The sequence below is a fragment of the Budorcas taxicolor genome, chromosome 7, assembly GCF_023091745.1.
Source record: "Budorcas taxicolor isolate Tak-1 chromosome 7, Takin1.1, whole genome shotgun sequence".
Taxonomy (NCBI): domain Eukaryota; kingdom Metazoa; phylum Chordata; class Mammalia; order Artiodactyla; family Bovidae; genus Budorcas; species Budorcas taxicolor.
The window spans coordinates 45,348,536-45,364,273 of record NC_068916.1 but is presented as its reverse complement, the minus strand read 5'-3'; the positions used below and the strand labels follow the sequence as shown (position 1 = coordinate 45,364,273).

The 15,738-nt window shown below is 57.2% G+C and overlaps 1 protein-coding gene across 1 annotated transcript in view; it reads right to left on the bottom strand.

Annotated features, from left to right (window-relative positions):
- Positions 1-15,400, bottom strand: part of TCF7 (transcription factor 7) — a 30,564-nt gene extending 15,164 nt beyond the window's left edge. Inside the window, exons 1-3 of the mRNA XM_052643294.1 lie at positions 15,149-15,400; positions 14,895-14,961; positions 14,246-14,370 (exon numbers count right to left, since the gene is read on the bottom strand). Coding sequence (XP_052499254.1) covers positions 14,246-14,370; positions 14,895-14,961; positions 15,149-15,400 — 444 coding nt within the window. The remainder of the gene's footprint in view (positions 1-14,245; positions 14,371-14,894; positions 14,962-15,148) is intronic.
- Between the last annotated feature and the right edge of the window lie 338 nt (positions 15,401-15,738).

Sequence of the window (15,738 nt, the reverse complement as noted above, 5' to 3'; positions counted from 1 at the left end):
AGGCTGTTCCCTCTGCCTGGAGAGCCATCGTCCACAACTTGCTGGGTCCTCTCGCAGTGTATGTGGGCAGGGCCCAATACAAGCCAGAGTTTAGGGAGAATGAGGCAGCACTGGACCACAGCAGCACACAGGAGGCTGGGAGGAGCTGGGCGACTGCTGGGACTCAGGGACATCCTGCCTGGCACCTGGGAACCCGTGCCGCCTTCCATCTCATCTTCTTTCTCCAGACAGTCAAAGCCAGGGTTGCCAAGTTCATACAGTACCTTTGTGCTAATTGGAAGAAGCACCTCCTCTGGAGAGGCACCTGGGTCCACATCAGGGCACACGGCTTGGGGAACATAGTGCAGGCTGGGTCTCAACTCCTTGGCCCAGATCCCCTGCGTAATCCCACAGAGTGGCCCTGCTCATAAGGCCCTCTCCAGTTCTCACTTCTCTTCCCTGCATTGCCAGAAACTACACGTGTCAACTCTGTGAGTGCCCCTGAGCATCCACTCTGGTCTTGATCAGTTCCTCTGGACCCCTCCCAGCTCCAGGGTCCCCTAGCGCCTACCACAGCTCCCCCAGGCCTCTCTATCATCGATGGTGCTTAAGTGCCAAGGAGTCTGGCCAGTTGCTGAGTGGGAACCACCCCCACCCCCCACCCCCAAAGGCCTGGGACAATGAGAGTGAACTTCCCGGAAGGAAGCAGATCCCCTTTCCTAAGGGGAACTCACCTGCGTATCAGCCAAGCCTTGACGTGTGGGCTCCCACAGATCCCACCTCTGCAGATACACCCTAGCTGGGCTCATGCCTTTTTATCCCCACCCCTACTCTGGGCCCTTCTGCCCAGAACATGGCGCTCTCCAGGGGATGGCCCTCCAGCTCCCCGCCCCCAACAGAGCATGGAGCTGTGGCACTGTGGCCCGCGGAGCTGGGGGACTGGGGGATGGCTGGGCCACCCCCTAGTAGACCAGGAGGCTTCAGTCCTCCCGCCAGCACGGGGCCCTTGCCAGGGATGCACAGAGCCCTACCAGGCCCCTGTGGCCAGTCCACCAGCTGCCTGGTCCTGACATCAGATAGTGGGGCCCTGCCACAGCAGAGGTGAGGACCGGAGACCCACAGGCAGCCTTGGCAAACCACAGGCCTGCTCTAGACCCAGCCCAGCCCCGAGGCGCCCTCAGAGCTAGCGGAACCTCACTGAGTTGAGTGGCCTGGCCCACAGCCTCCAGCGGTTTCTATGCATTCGTTTACTTTTGTTTTCCTTCTTCCTCTTTGAGGTAAACGCCCCTCAGGACAGGATGTTTTTAGAGGAAAATATAAGCTTCCGGGAGCTGCTGCAGCGGAGCTGCTAGTTGATACAGCGACACATTTTTGAGGACACTGCAGCAGCCCTGGGGCTGGGCATCCCCTGGTCCAGGGAGTCTCTCTCCCAGCTCGTTGATCTCAGTGCCCAGCCATCTGGGACCCTGGGCGGGCTGAGGCAGGCCAGGGGCACAGCATCAGCTCAGGCTGTCTGAGGCAGTAGGGAAAGCTGGGCTCTTGGAGGACGGCATCTGAGGAGGTCAGAGGTTTTGTTACCCTGGGAGGTAAACCAAGAGGCTTTGTGGAGAAGTCCTGAAGAAGGTGAACGTGCAGGTACAGAGGTGGCAGCCCCTACTAGTGACAGCCTCCTACAGGCCTGGCACCCTGCAGAGTCCCACCCTGCAGAGCCTTCCCAGCCACTGTGTGATCTGTGGGTACAGACTGTGCAGATGAGGAACAGCAAGACAGCAGAGGGAAAATGACTTGCCCAAGGTCTCAGAACAAGTAGTGATAGATCTGGATTTGAATCCAGCCTCTTGGGTTCCCGGCCAGAGGTCTTTACCACTCAGTGACAGGCCCCACAGGCCAGCTGGTGGCAGCCAGCAAGGAGACCACACATGTGAGGCCCAGGGGCCGAGTGGTTGCCAGATTCTCCCTTGCCCACACTGGATCTCCTCACTGAGACCTCCACCCACCCAGGACCCCAGGGATCACCGACTTCGCCAGCAACACCCTGCCAGTAATCTCTCTTAGAAAAAACTGAGCTGCTGTGTGACTCGCTCTGTGTGAAGGGCGTTTTCACCCTGCCCTATAGGTGGTGATTTTGGTCCTCAGTCATAAATGACTAAAGGAACTGTGAGAAGAAATTCTTCCCACGGGGTCTGGCCTCTGTGTTCCCAGTCCGCGTGCAGCATTTGCAGGGGTGGGGATGGCAGGCAGGGATGGCCACTAGCAGAAGAGTGAGTGTTCTGCTTAGGAGCAGGAGCCAGGCAGGCCCTGGAGAGGTGGGGGCTGATGGTTAGCAATGGCTCGAGGCTGGGAGGTGGAGACTTGGAGATCTCATCCCCAACCTTGGCACTGCACTCCTGCCCCAGTTAATTCCAGCCAGCTTCTGAGGACCAAAGATAAGAGAAGGGTCTGTGAGTTTCCCAGTCTGTTTAGCTACCTGTACCAGCCCCGGTAGGACAATTCTGCCGTGGGGCCACAGTTAGGAAGCTCACTTGGGTCTGACCCTGGCAGCTAAGGCCCTTGGGGCTCTGCCCAGACTCAGTCCAGCTAAAGGTTTATCCCCTGTGAACAAGGAGTGAAAAGGAGTTGCTGGAGGCTTCGGGCCCCAGGATGCTCCCCTCCCCAAACCCTCACGCCCAGTGTAAGCTGACAGAGGAGGGCAGGGCTGCTTCAACTGCCACAGAGGCCCTCGTGAGGTGGAGCACTCTAATGAGGTTGAGTCAGGGGATTCTGAAAAAAGCCACACCAAACAGCTTTTACAGACACACACCTGCGTCTAACAGTATAAAAACACAGAGGAGAGGGTAAAGTACTACATTCTTGGGGGGGCGGGGAGCCACGGGGACCCAACTGTAGCTAAAAAACCCAATTTTTCAAAAAATGAGTGGATAGCTATGTTGCCCAAGAGGCAGAGTGGCATGTGATAAGGGCAGGGAACAGAGAGGTAGATGTTGGAACTCATGTTTCTCCTCCAACATGGGCAAGGTACATGTCTCCATGCTTTGGCTTCCCCATCTGTACTGTGTCCATATCTCATAGGGATGAAATGAAATCATATTTGTGTCTGGTAATTTTTTTTTTAATTAATGAAGAAGAAAACAGAAGACAAAGGAGAGCATGTTCCTAGACCAAGGCTTTTCAGGAAAGCTGGCCTTTGTATCAGGCTGGGGCTGCTGGCCCTTGATCTCCTTTGGACTGCAGCCAGATCGCTGTTGGGCCAGACTGCTGAGCTCCTGACTAGCCTTCAGTGACAAGAGCCGGGGTGGAACCAGGGTGGGAGGTGCAGAGGAGGGCAGCGGTAGAAGCAGAAACTCTCAAAATGTCCTAGCAAGGTTGGCAGGTGGATCTGGTTCCCAAGCAACTTTCCCAAGGGGTTTGGGAAGGGGACACCCACACCCAGGGATGCCCTCAGATTCCTCAGTCCAGCCAGTCCCACTGTCTCAGAACCGAGGATACCCGCTAGTCCATTCTTGGACCACACAGAGGAGGGCCCCTGGGCCAGAGAAGTCTTAACAATGAGCTTCCAGCTGAGCCCGGACCAAGGTTAGAAAGAGGGAGTCCACTGATGCACAGTCCTAAACTGTTCTTGCATCAAGCGTCAGAACCTGATGCAATCTTGTTTTTTATTTGGCCCCGCTTAGTGGCTTGAGGAACCTTAGTTCTCTGACTAGGGATTGAACCCATGCCATTGGCAGTGAAAGTGCAAAATCCTAGCCACTGGACTGCCAGGGAATTCCCAAACCTAATGTAATCTTGAATGTCATTTATAAACACTTTTCCAGGTAAAACACTTTTCCAGGTACTATTTATTCTGGAAGCCCTGAGATCCTGCTTTCAACCAAGAAACACAGCTCTTGGCCCTGGTAGCCCTGACCTTGCCAGGCATTGGTCCAGCCCTGACCCAAGTCCAGAACTTTGAGGTCATGCCCAAGGGGGGGGCAGGAAAAGGACCAAATCTTCCCTTGAAACCAGAGGAATCCAGCTTATAAACTCAACGGGAGTGGGGGTAACGTTCAGCTTTGCAGCCTACAGTGACCCCAAATAATTGCACATATTTGAGAGCAGAGGGACAGAGCAGAGTCTGGGCTCTGAGGGAAAAGAGTCCACGTCCTGACTCTGCCAGGTACTAGCACATTCTTAACCTCTCTGAGCCTGAGTTTCCCCATCTGTAAAACGAGAGCTATATAGTGACTACTTTCTTGGCTTCTTGTAAGGATCTTGATATCAGGATTAAAGGTCCCTGGCACAGGTCTGGCACAGGTCTGGCACTTGGGAGGCTCTTGACACATGCACTATTACTGTGGCTGTTGTTACTCTTTCAACAGCTGTTTACAAGCACCTGCTTATGTGTCATGCTCTCTGCTGGCCACCGAGAGAGTCTAGCAGTGAAGAGGACAGATATGGTCCTGGCCCTGTAGATCCTCTCTCGCCCTTTCGATCCAAACCACCATCCCTAAACCCCTATCCCAACACGGCCATCAACCCCTATGGCCTCTGCAGTCCCAGCTTCATCTGTCCCACACCCTCTAGTCTATGTTCATGCCCCAGCCCCACCCAGGGGGGTGCCCACCACAGCTGGGAGGTTCCCGGGGTGCATACTGCTTCAGAGCCTGCCAGCGAGCTCTGGGCTGGCTGCTGCAGCACAGCATATACTCAGGGCTGCCCTGCCTGGACCCCAGCTACAGCCAGCAGAGACCTCACTGCAAAACTCTCCAGAGGCTGCTGCTCAGCGTCCCTAAGGGCCCACCCACCCTCTGTCTGCCTGGCCACCAGGCCAGCCACAGAGCCATCTGATTTAAATGAAACTTAAAACTTAATGACTTTCATGCTGGTTATTTAAAACGCAATGTAATTTTCTTAAACACCCTATTATTTCCTTTGATAGCTACAAAGCTTCCCCCAATCCCATAAGCATGTTTATTTTTAGGGAAAAGAGTGGTTTTGCAGTTGGTCATAGAGACCAGAGGGAAAGGAGCCCACAGAAAATAGGGCAAAGAGTCAACCTTGGCAGCCTGGAGACCCACAGCTGCCCTGTGTTCGTGCTGGGACAGATTCCCCACTGACACCATGGGGTCCAGGGCAGGACCCTGCCCTTCTCATACCAGCACATCCACCAGTGGCCCTCCTGTCCACCATCTGACGGCAGTCAAGTCCCCCTTCCCGTACTTCACCTCCACAGGGCCCCAGTGTCCCTCCTGTGAGACAGTTCCACTGGCTTCCCACAGACATGCCAGCCATATACAGGTCTGGGGAAGGGGGCCTGTGGTTACTGACACACCCTGGGCAGCCTCCTCCTGGCTCCTCCAGACATTGTGCCTTAGGGAAGGCCTTGAGGCCTGAAGCTTTGACCAGCTAAATGAGATCTGTGCTCAGATAAAGTGGCCTCAGGCAGTGGCTGCCCACATTGGGAGGGTGGGTGGGTGTGGCCCTGCCAGTCGGGGCTCCCTGGCAAGGGGGACAGCCTAGTGGTGGGTGTGCGTGCGGAGGTCAGCTGAGCCCCGCCAATGCGGGGCGTCCTCTGGGAGTGGCTATTTTTAGATCCCAAGCTTTCATGTGGCCGAGTGATGTGCAGTTTACAAAGCATTGGTAATGTGTTTCAGATGGCGGCCCAGCAGACTGGGAGGCTGGGCCTGCTGCCACCAGAGCCAGGTCAGAGTTAGTCAGAATACCCTCAGCTGGACTCCTGTCACCTGTCCCTCCTGCCCTCCGATTCCTTCTTGCCTGATGGGGAGGCTGGGTGGGGAGCAGTGCTTGCAGTGGCCAGCAAAGCCCTAGCTGAGGCCCACCAGAGCAGCAGGCCTCTCCTACTAATGCTTATCTGACCCTCAGGAATCCTCAGGGCCAGGGCTCCCTACCCCCATTTACAGGGGGAAACTGAGACCTAGAGAGGTTGACAGATTTACTTGAGGTCACACGCCAGGGAGGAGGTGGCCTTGGCTCCTGGCTTCCTTGCCCAACAGAGCCTCCTCCCGTCATGGGCAAACTGGGCTCCCTGGGAGGGGGTGATCTGCCCTCCCTGGCCAGGCTGCCCAGACGTGGTGGGCTAGGGCAGCTCTGACCACGTAAACCCCCAGAACCCACTGTTCCCTGGGGCCACATCCTGCCCATCCATGCCTGCAGCCCTAGCCACATATTCGTCGTTATTTGCAAGCAGACAGTGTGGGGCCCAGACAGCCTCCTGTCCTTGGAGAGAAGAGATGGTTGTTTCAGTGGGAGGGGTAAAGGGGTTGGAAAGCATCTGCTTTCTCTGATCTCCAAGGAGCTCTAGCTGTGGAGTTGGCTGTGACATGAAGGCCGTGTGTCACCATCTCCCTCTGCGCTCTAAAGCCGTATCTGCTGGTACAGCCCAGGCAGGCAGGATCCATGGGTGGGATAGAATACAAGGCAGCCTCCCCACAAGAGAAGGCCACACTCAGGCCCACCTTGGCCAGGGACCCTATCCAGTAAGGGACAGTCCCTTTTCCCCCCAGGGAATGGGAGCCCCATGTCCTGCAGGTCCCTCTGACCAGGACAAACCCTCCAGGCTGCAGCTCAGAGACTACGTGTGCCAGGGATGATGAGGTCCACACCTCTTTAAGGGGAGGGAGGCGGCACCCACATCCAAATCCCAAGCATCACAGGTCTGTGAGCTGAGGCAGCACACTACCTGAAAGGAGATAATAATGTCCTGGGTTCTCAGAGACCTTCCACAGACTCCTGGGGCCTTGGAGTCCTGCTAGAGACAGAGCTGATGAGGGGGGCTATCCAAACCCTGGCCGAAGCACCAGTGGCTCCACCCCCTTCCCTCCGGGGTTCAGTCCCCTCAGGGACAGGAGGCGAGGCCCTGGCCTCATGACCCTGGAGACAGACTGAGAGTCAAATGAAGTAACACAAAACTTCCACCTCTGAGGCACTCCTGCCTGGTATGTGCCAGCTTGCTCGGGTCTCCCCTGTCCAAAGCCCACCCCCTCCCTGGCCCTGCCCGCCTCCTCCAGTCACCCTGTGCCTCCCAGCATCTGCCTGCCTGCCTCCCCCTCTCTGTCCAGTCAGACCATCTCCCATGGGCACCATGCTGCCCTTCAGGCCGCCAACTCCTGGGCTGTGGCACCAGCACCGCCTGGGCACATGCTAGGCCTTCCATGCTGGCCCTTCTCCAGCCTCACAGACCCTGGGCTTTGGCGGGCCCTTCCAGTGGCCAAGAACATACTCATTTCTGCCCCTCCTCCTCTCTCCAGCTGTCCCCCAACCTAGAGCGTTCCCCCACTCCCGCCTTCAGAGGTTCTGGGCCTGCCAGAACAGCCCCCTGTCAGGAAGCGTTCCTAGCTGCCCCACCGGCCCCTCTCCCTCCTCAGCATGCTTTATCCCACACGGCAGGCACTGAGCCCCAGGAGAGTTTCTCTGCCTTGCCAGAACTGAGCTCTGGGGTGGGGGTGGGGGGTGGCGCAGAGGCAGCCGTCCCCTCTGTGCTGAGCCAAGGCCAAGTACCCGGGGGTGCTCAGTGAATACCAGTTAGGGGTCTGGACCAGGATTCCAGATACAGCAGGCACCACGTCGTTGACCAGCTGAGGGCCCTTGGGCTGGCCGGGCGGACAGCTGTCCTCTTTGCTCTGCCCCAGGGGAGCCGGCTGAGGGGCCGAGGACACAGTGCATCGGGGGCTTCAGCCCAGCCCCCTTCAGGGGTACTTACTGCACCTGCTGGCATGGCGTCCTTTACAAAGGCCATTCCCCACAGTGTTAACAACCCCTCCCAGGCTGGCACCGACTGTGTGGCAACAACTCCATATACATGAGCTCATTCCATTCCACAGCAACCCAGGGAGCTAGGAACCTTCACTATCCTTTTTTTCAGGTGAGACAATAAAGCCCAGAAGAGTTAACTTACCCAGAGCCACTCAGCCAAGGAGTGGAAGGTAAGGCGTCTGAGGGTGGAGTTTCCCAACTCAGGCCTTCCACCTCCACTCCTCTAAGGGGCCATGGATAAGTCCCTTCCCTGACATGACCTGCTGTTCCCACCTGCAGAGGAGGGTTGGCACCCCAGGACCCATGCACTGTACCACTGGGGGAGGGGGGAGCCCTGTGACCTGATAAAACACCTGTTTCCTCCACCGGAGTCTTGTTTGTCCACAGTGGCAGGAAGCAGCCAGTCACAAGGTATGAGGGAGTGTGACTGTATGGCTTCGGGACCGCAGCTGCTCCCCCTGCCCCTCCACGCGGCTCTGTGCCCACCCTGCTCCACCCGGACCTCAGCTGTTGTGTGACTTGAAACCACTGCCCTCAGAGCTCATTCTCACAGCTCAGCTAAACCTCCCTTCATGCGGGGACAGGGGGTGGGGAGTGATCTCAAGAGGGTCCAGGAGGGCATGGGCTGCCAACTGCCTGTGAGAAGGGACCACCAAGGACCCCACCCCCAACTCCAACCCCACTCACATCTAAGTCTCGGGGCGCCTGGGGAGATGGGCAGAGCTGGTATGGACAGCCCTGTTTGCTGCCTGTGACAGCTGGCTCGGGAAACCCTGTTCAGGCCGGGGGAAGAACACCTGGGTGCCAGCGACCCACACAGGGCTTGCTGTCAGCCCCTCCCTCTGCTCCTGAGCTGGAGGCGCAGATGGGCAGTCCTAAGCTAAAGCCGCGGTGGCAGGTAGGGCAGGTCTGCAGGACGGGCGGGCCTCCTCCAGGGTGCCTCCCTGGGCCTGAAAGGCATCACGGAGGCCCCCCTGAAACAGTTACCACCCTGGGGGTATGCGGGTGGGGGGACTGCAGATTTTCCAAATACCACACAGCCCTCCAAGTCAGGAAGGAATCCAAGTCAAAATTACTTTTAAGTCTCACTGCCCAGCTCGAACCTATAAAATGAACAACAAAAGAGGGGAAACGCCATGTGGGCTGGGCTTGGGCTCTTGCAGGAACCCTCCGTGAACTGGGGCCACAGGGAAGCAAAGCCACGATGCCTTCCTACCTCTTGAGCCCACAGTTCTCACACTTTGCTCCAGGAAAACAATCAAACAGTGAACATCATTCCCACTGGTAAAGAAGGCAACCTGTGAGAAAACTAGAAGCCACATGAGGGAGAAGCGAATAATAAACATGAGGGGAGACAAGCAAAGAAGCCACACGTGGGCACTGCCTGGGGTGCACCCCACACGAGGGAAGCACTGGGACGAGACACAGGAGGTTGTGCACGGGGGGACGTGTGAGAAGAGCTCGGAATGGTTCAGAGAGGCTAATGGCCACGAAGGTCTTTCCCCTTTTTTCCCTTACAAAATAGCTTCAGCCCCTAACATCATATGTAAAGGGCTTCTGTATGGCTAGGGAAGGAGGGACCTCTTACAGACAAGTAGGAGAGGATTCTCAGGACAGAATGAGTGGCTGTGGCTGTGGCTCCCAGCCTGGTCCCAGGATTCACACTTTTCCTCCCAAGAATCCATCCCTGGGTCAGGAAGTCATCGAGGAGGGGCCCATATACCCAAGTCCCTACTCCAGCGTTCAGACCCCAAACTCTGTGGCCCAAAGTAGAGTTAGTACTACTGAGCCACCACTGGTCCCAGAGGGGCCAGGACAGCAAAGGAGAAGGGATCAGTTGTGGCCAAATCCTGACCCCCAAGCCCACGCCACACTGGCACCTTCCTGGGCACGTCCCTGGTCCCCCTGCCCCTAGTCTTCACTCCAACTCTGGGAGGAGGGCTTACTACTCCCGTCGTGCAGAGGAGGAAACTAAGGCTCAAAGATACTTCTGACACATGGGCCGCCTCTGGCCTGAGCATGGCAACTGCATCATAAACCAGTGTCAACCTCCTTGGCCTGAAACACTGCTAGGGTGGGCAAGGCGGCTGAGGCCTGGGGCAGGGTGTGATGGAGGGCCCCACTTGGATGGTCAGAGCCAAGCATCTCTGAAGAGGTGACATCTGAATAAACCCTGGGTGAGGGATGAGAAAGTGGCACGAGGTGAAGAGCTGAAGAGAATGCCAAGCTGAAGGAATGAGCGTGAAGGTCTTGAGGTGCAAAGAACTCAGTGTCCTGTCAGGGCACTGGGGGGCTGCTTTTTAGGGAGAGAGGAAGAGTGTGGTGCAGATGAGGAGGGGGGTCAGCAAGGGCTGGCCATCTAGGCACTAAGGCTGTGCTGAGTGGCTCAGATTTTACTCCAAGAGCAATGGGAGCCTCTACAGGGTTTAATCCGGTGAGAGATGGGGTCTGACTTCTGTTCAGCTCCTTAGGGATCCTGGATTGAGGGTGAGGGTTAGGGTGGGGACCCAGGTCTGTCAGAGGGACTATAGAGGCTGCTGCCCTCCTAGGGGAGAATGGTTTGGGCTTGGGGGTGGCAAATTCAGTAGAGAAGCAGATGATCTGGGATGTCAGAGAGGAGCCCAGATGCCTGCCAGTCCCTGGTGCCTTTATTTGGCAGACTACTCCTTCAAGGAGCCGCTCAGCAGACCCTCTCCCATAGCCCAGCAGGGGCCAGGTATGCCCAGGACACTGCCAGCAGGCCCTTTTGTGACAGGACTCCTCTTGCCAGGGATCCAAGTCTATTCATCTGTCTCCTCCGCTCAGCTGGGCACCCTCAGAGAGGCTGCTTCTGGTCCATCTGGTACCCAGCCTGGTGCCAAACTCATTCACCCCAACTGGTGACCAACCATCACTAACCCTCCCCCGCAAGGCCTCAATGCTTGTCTTCTGAGGGATGTGGAGGGCTGGGTGGGTGCATCTCTGCAGAGCTCCCCAGGACAGGCTGGCCATGCGTCAGCAGCACTTCCTTCCTCTGCTCAAGTCTTGCTATTACCCTCACCTCCTGCTCCCCCAGGCTTGCTTGCACGATCCTCACTTGGACCTCAGACCTTGGAGTCAGAGAATGTGAGCCCGATGGCCAGGAGCCCAAGCATCAGACCACTGCTTCAAGTGGGCACCTCCACCTCAGAGGTCTCGGGGCATGCCCAGACACCAGGGTGGCACAGGGAAACAGCCCCAAGTCCCTGCAAGAGCCAAAAGGCTCAGCTCAACATTTTTTTTTTTTTTGTGGAATTGAGATGTAATTTACATACCTTGAAATTGACCGTTTTAAAGTACACAATTCAGTGGCTTTTAATATGCTCACAAGGTTGTGCAACCATCCCCATGATCTAATTCCAGAACATATTCATCACCCCAAAAAGAAATCCTATACCCATTAGCAGTCACTCCCTATTCTCTTCCCTGAGCCCCAGCAAACATTCCCCTACTTTCTGTCTCTGGATTTGCCTATTCTGGGCATTTCACCTAAATGGTGAAAGGCTCACCAGCCTTCTGGGCCACAGACACCAAGCGGAGCCCCTGGAAAGGGCCGGAAGAGTGACGAGGCCTCATATCCTTTCTGAGATGAGAATTTGCACCAAATTTTCAGTTCTGCACATCCTAGAGTCTGAGTTTCCCTAAGGAGTGATGCCTCACTCATCCCAGAAATCCCTCAAAGTCTGGCCCAGGAGCAGGTCATTGCCCTCCTCACTACAACCCGAGAGTGGAGCAAACAAAACAAGCAGTAGCTGCAGGTCTAGGTTTGTCTGCAAACCTACATGAGACTCCTGAAAGACATTAGCTGTGAGATTAACTTTGACCTAATTTCCACTTCCAAAACCAGAGTTTGCGAGGAGCTAAGTATCAAAAAGAAGAAAAATCTCCCTCTGCATCCCCCTGGTAGCTCCTGACAAGATTCCAGTCTGCCTACTTTGAGGTGTCCAGCGTAGTAGCCACATGGGCGTTCCATCCAGACAAGGGCAGAGGAGGTCCCTGGCATGGGTTTTCCCTACTGTCAGGGAAGGTCAAGCGATCAGCCTTAAACTCCCCAGCACAACTGTTGACCAGTTGATTCTCTCAGAGAGGGCAAAGAGCAAGAAGGGCTGACTTTCTGCGCCCATGGGCTAGTTCCAAAGCCCTGGGCAGCGTGTCCTCTCTTCCCTGAAGATGGCCTCAGGAAAACACAGCATTGGGGGAAAATACCTCCAAAGGCAATTCTTCCTGAGGACCTCACAAGGGGCTCCTAACCCACTGTAAGAGTCTTTCTTCATTCTAGACATAGGAACCTTGAATCACATGAGAAATGGGTTCCCAAAACACAGGGTCAATTAATTTTGCCTTTTAAAAGCTCACCATATTTTAAATGTCCACATAACTCTTCTAGTAACACAAACACCTACTACTCTTCTAGCTGTGTCTTTGTAACAGGTTTGCTTAAAGGAGGCCCCCCATATTTGTGTACATCTTCCTCACCCAGCGTCTCCCCAGTGCAGGCCCTTCTGTGCCTCTGTTCTTGTCTCCAGCCCTACGGAGCAGCCAATGCCAGGGCACAGAAAGTCAGCTCCAGAGCCTGCCCTCTTCCTGGGAGCGCAGAAGCCAGGCTGTGGGAGGCAACGGCAGGCTGGGGAGGAGGACAAAGGGATTCGTCCCTATAAGAGAGAGTGTGACACACCGATATGCATCTGCTGCAGCTTGAGAAAGATCTCAAAGTTTAAAAGGTAACTGATCCAGGCCAGGGGAGTGGTGGTGTGCCTGCTCCAGCCCCCGCTCCCCCGAGTCCTGACTGCTGGAGGCAGCCGGCCATCTGCAACACTCTGACCAGTATAAGCTAAAGGACACCAAATGGTTCCATCACCACACCCTTGTGGAGAACAAGGCACTCCCACTCTGGGCGCTCCCCTACAACTTGCCCAGACTGTGAAAGGAACTCAGAAACACCGCCTTTTCCCTGCACCTCTGTGGGATCACAAGACGCTGGAGGGAACCTGCCTGCAAGGTCTGTTTTGAGCCTTTTGTTTAGTTTTAGTTATCAGCAACCCCAGCCTCCTGTCAGCAACTCAGGTGCCGGTGTTCAGGCAGTGGTGGATTATGTCCCACCACCTGGCCCCAAGTCTAAGAGTTTATACCTTGTAGGGAGCTCCCAAAGCATTTTTGTTAATAGCAGGCTCATGGAAGGTAGAGGTCTCTGAGGGGAGCTGCTGTGTCAGGTGGCAAGGTCAGAAGGCAAGCAAGCCCCTTCCCCCACAGACTTGGAAGGAAGCAAATACCTCACAGACGGAGCCAGAAAGCGACAGACCACTCAACCAACCAACGTGTTCCTTTACAGATGAAGGAACGGGGGTCCAAAGGGCAAGGAGCTTATTTCCAGGCAGCTGTCTACCAGGTTTTCCATCTTGGCTTTCTGGAGAGAAGCCCCAGTCTACTTTCTCACGCCCCACCAGCTTCAGCATGAAACTACTTTCAGAACCTACCCTCCTCGCTCTTGATCGGAAAGAGCCTGGCAGTCACTCTCCACCCTCTGGGTGACGGGTGACCCCCCACCACTAGCATATGAACATCCCCCTGCTGGCCTGACCTGCACGAGGGTCTATGTTTGCACCCAACACCCACCCACCACAGACCCCAGGCCCTTTCATGTACTCTCGAAGCTCTAATCTCCCCCCTGACTTGGGCCAGCTGAGCACAGTCTGGAACACTAATCTGAGTTTTTCGTTAAGCACAGCTTTACTGCTGGCCCGAAGCACTCAGAAAAGGCTCTTCACACTTTAGGTCATCTGCACCAATGGGCAGAAAAGCACGGTTTGTAATGATCATGCAGTCTTCTCAAAGCACTTCGTACTTAAACCAGTTCAATTTGCAAATTGATTAAACAGGCCCCTAACTGACACTACTGATTTGAAACACCTTTGCAAGCCCTTCCTGGTGCATTTGAGACCAAGCCAGCTTCTTAAAAACCTAATTTCCCCACATTGTGGTCAGGTTCTTTCTCTGGGAAGGCCACATTCATGCCAACAAGGACAGAACGAGTAGGAGATGTTTCTCCTGTACATCCAGAAGACCTGAAGCAGCCCAGCTTTTCTACCCATTCCCCCCAGCTTGGGACTTAAGTGGGAGAAGGCTAACAGCAAAACTCACAACTCCATGCGACTTACACCACCCTGAGGAGGGGGTGGGTGGTCTCAGCTTAAAAATTCTTCAAGAAGATGCCACCCCAGCATCGCCAAACTCCAAGACAGAGCCAGCACCTGCTAGTGACCAAGCTGGGAAGACAAAAGCCAACCGCTGGAGGTAAGCGGGGGTGCCTGCGGCTGTCCTCTTTCCTTCAGGAACAATCTCTTTCTGGTGCAGATCCCACTGGGTGTGTATGGGGAAAGGGACAAGAACAGCGTTCTTCCGTATCTATTTTGTTCTAGGTAAAAGTCACTTGCCCATGCCTCACATACCTGATGAAGGAGGTAGCAGGCACAAGGCGGGCTGGGCTGCTGGGGCCACTTACCAGCGGGGGCTGCGGCTGGGGGTGCTGCCCTGCTCCCGAGGGGGGCGGGTAGTGCATGAGCAGATTGAAGGCGGAGTAGACGGTGTCTTTGTACATGCCGCTGGTGCACTCCGGGGCCTTCAGGCCTGGAAAAACCACAGCTGGTCAGAAGCGCCAGCCCGGGGCGGCTGGGGCTGAAGACTGTCTGCTCGATCGAGAGAAGATCAGAATTGCCAAGGGGTCCCCTTCAAGTTCCTGACTTGAAGGGCGGGGGCGTGGGGTCCCCGCAGTGCCAAGGTTTGACGAAGGACCCCGAGTTCCGGCCTCCCTTCCTCGACCCCAACTCCGCCCTCCGGCCAAGGAACCTTGGCCAGCGCTTCCTCCTCAAGACCGAGGATTAGTCAAGTCACCTGGACAGGAGGGGAGGCGGAGATGGCGGGGGTCTGTTTACTCCTATAAAGGTCAGGGCACCGGAAGTGACTCGAGCCTGGCGGCGCCCGGGAAACCCGCCCCCCACTCCCCCACCCCCTCGGTTTTACCGCCTCCTCGAGCTGCCGTGGGGGGCGGGGGGAGGCACCCCCTCGGCTCCCTCCCGTACTCGGCGGCCCGGCTCTCGCACCGAGGCCGGGCCTTAGCGGGAGGAGGGGAGCTGGGCTGGGCAGAAACTCACCGTCTTCCAGAGACTCTGGAAGTTTGTCGGGGAAAAGTCTCTGCGAAGTGTGTGCCCGCCCGAGAGCCTGCGGGGAGATCCAAAGGGGCCTTGAGAGGGCTGGGAAAGCTTGGGGCTCGGGGCCCAGGAGGGGTCTGAGGGATGGGGACCCCTGAGAGCCGCGGGAGGGAGGGGCGGGGCAGCGCGAGCCGAGCGCCAGGGGCGATGGAGCGACGAGGCTTCTGGGGAGCAACGGGGCGAGGGCCAGCGCTCACCTCCGCCCCGACCTCGGCCTCGCCGCGGGCACCGGCGCCCGCCCCCGGGACCCCCGCGTCGCTGGCCGCGCCCTCGGACTCATTGACGAGCGACGACTTGAGCTCAGCCAGGTCGCGCTCGGGGCCCGCGGCGCTGTCGCGGCTCTTGTCGTCCTGCTCCTCGCCTTCGTCCTGGAAGGCCAGCAGCTCGTCCGGCGCGCCGAGGTCGTCGCCGCCGCCCGCGCCACCCCCGCCCGAGTCCAGCTGCGGCATGGTGCGCTCAGCCTGCGGGGGCGCGGGGCTCGGGGGTGCGGGGCGCGGAGCCGGCCCGGGAGGCGGCGAGCCCGGAGTCCGGACCTCCGAGCCCGGATCGCAGCGGACGGAGCGCGGGCTGACTCCGCCTGGGCGGGCTGCGGGCGCGGGGCGCGGGGCGCGGGGCGCGGGGCGCGGGGCGCGGGGCGCGGGCGCGGGGTTGAGAGGCTCCGGGAGCTGGCGGGTCAGAACATCAAAGGCGCCGCCGGCGGAGTGCCGGGGGCGGGGCGGGGACGCCGGGGGGCGGGCCCGATCGGGGCGGAGCCAAAGCGCCCCGCCCCTCCTCTCCTGGGAGAGGC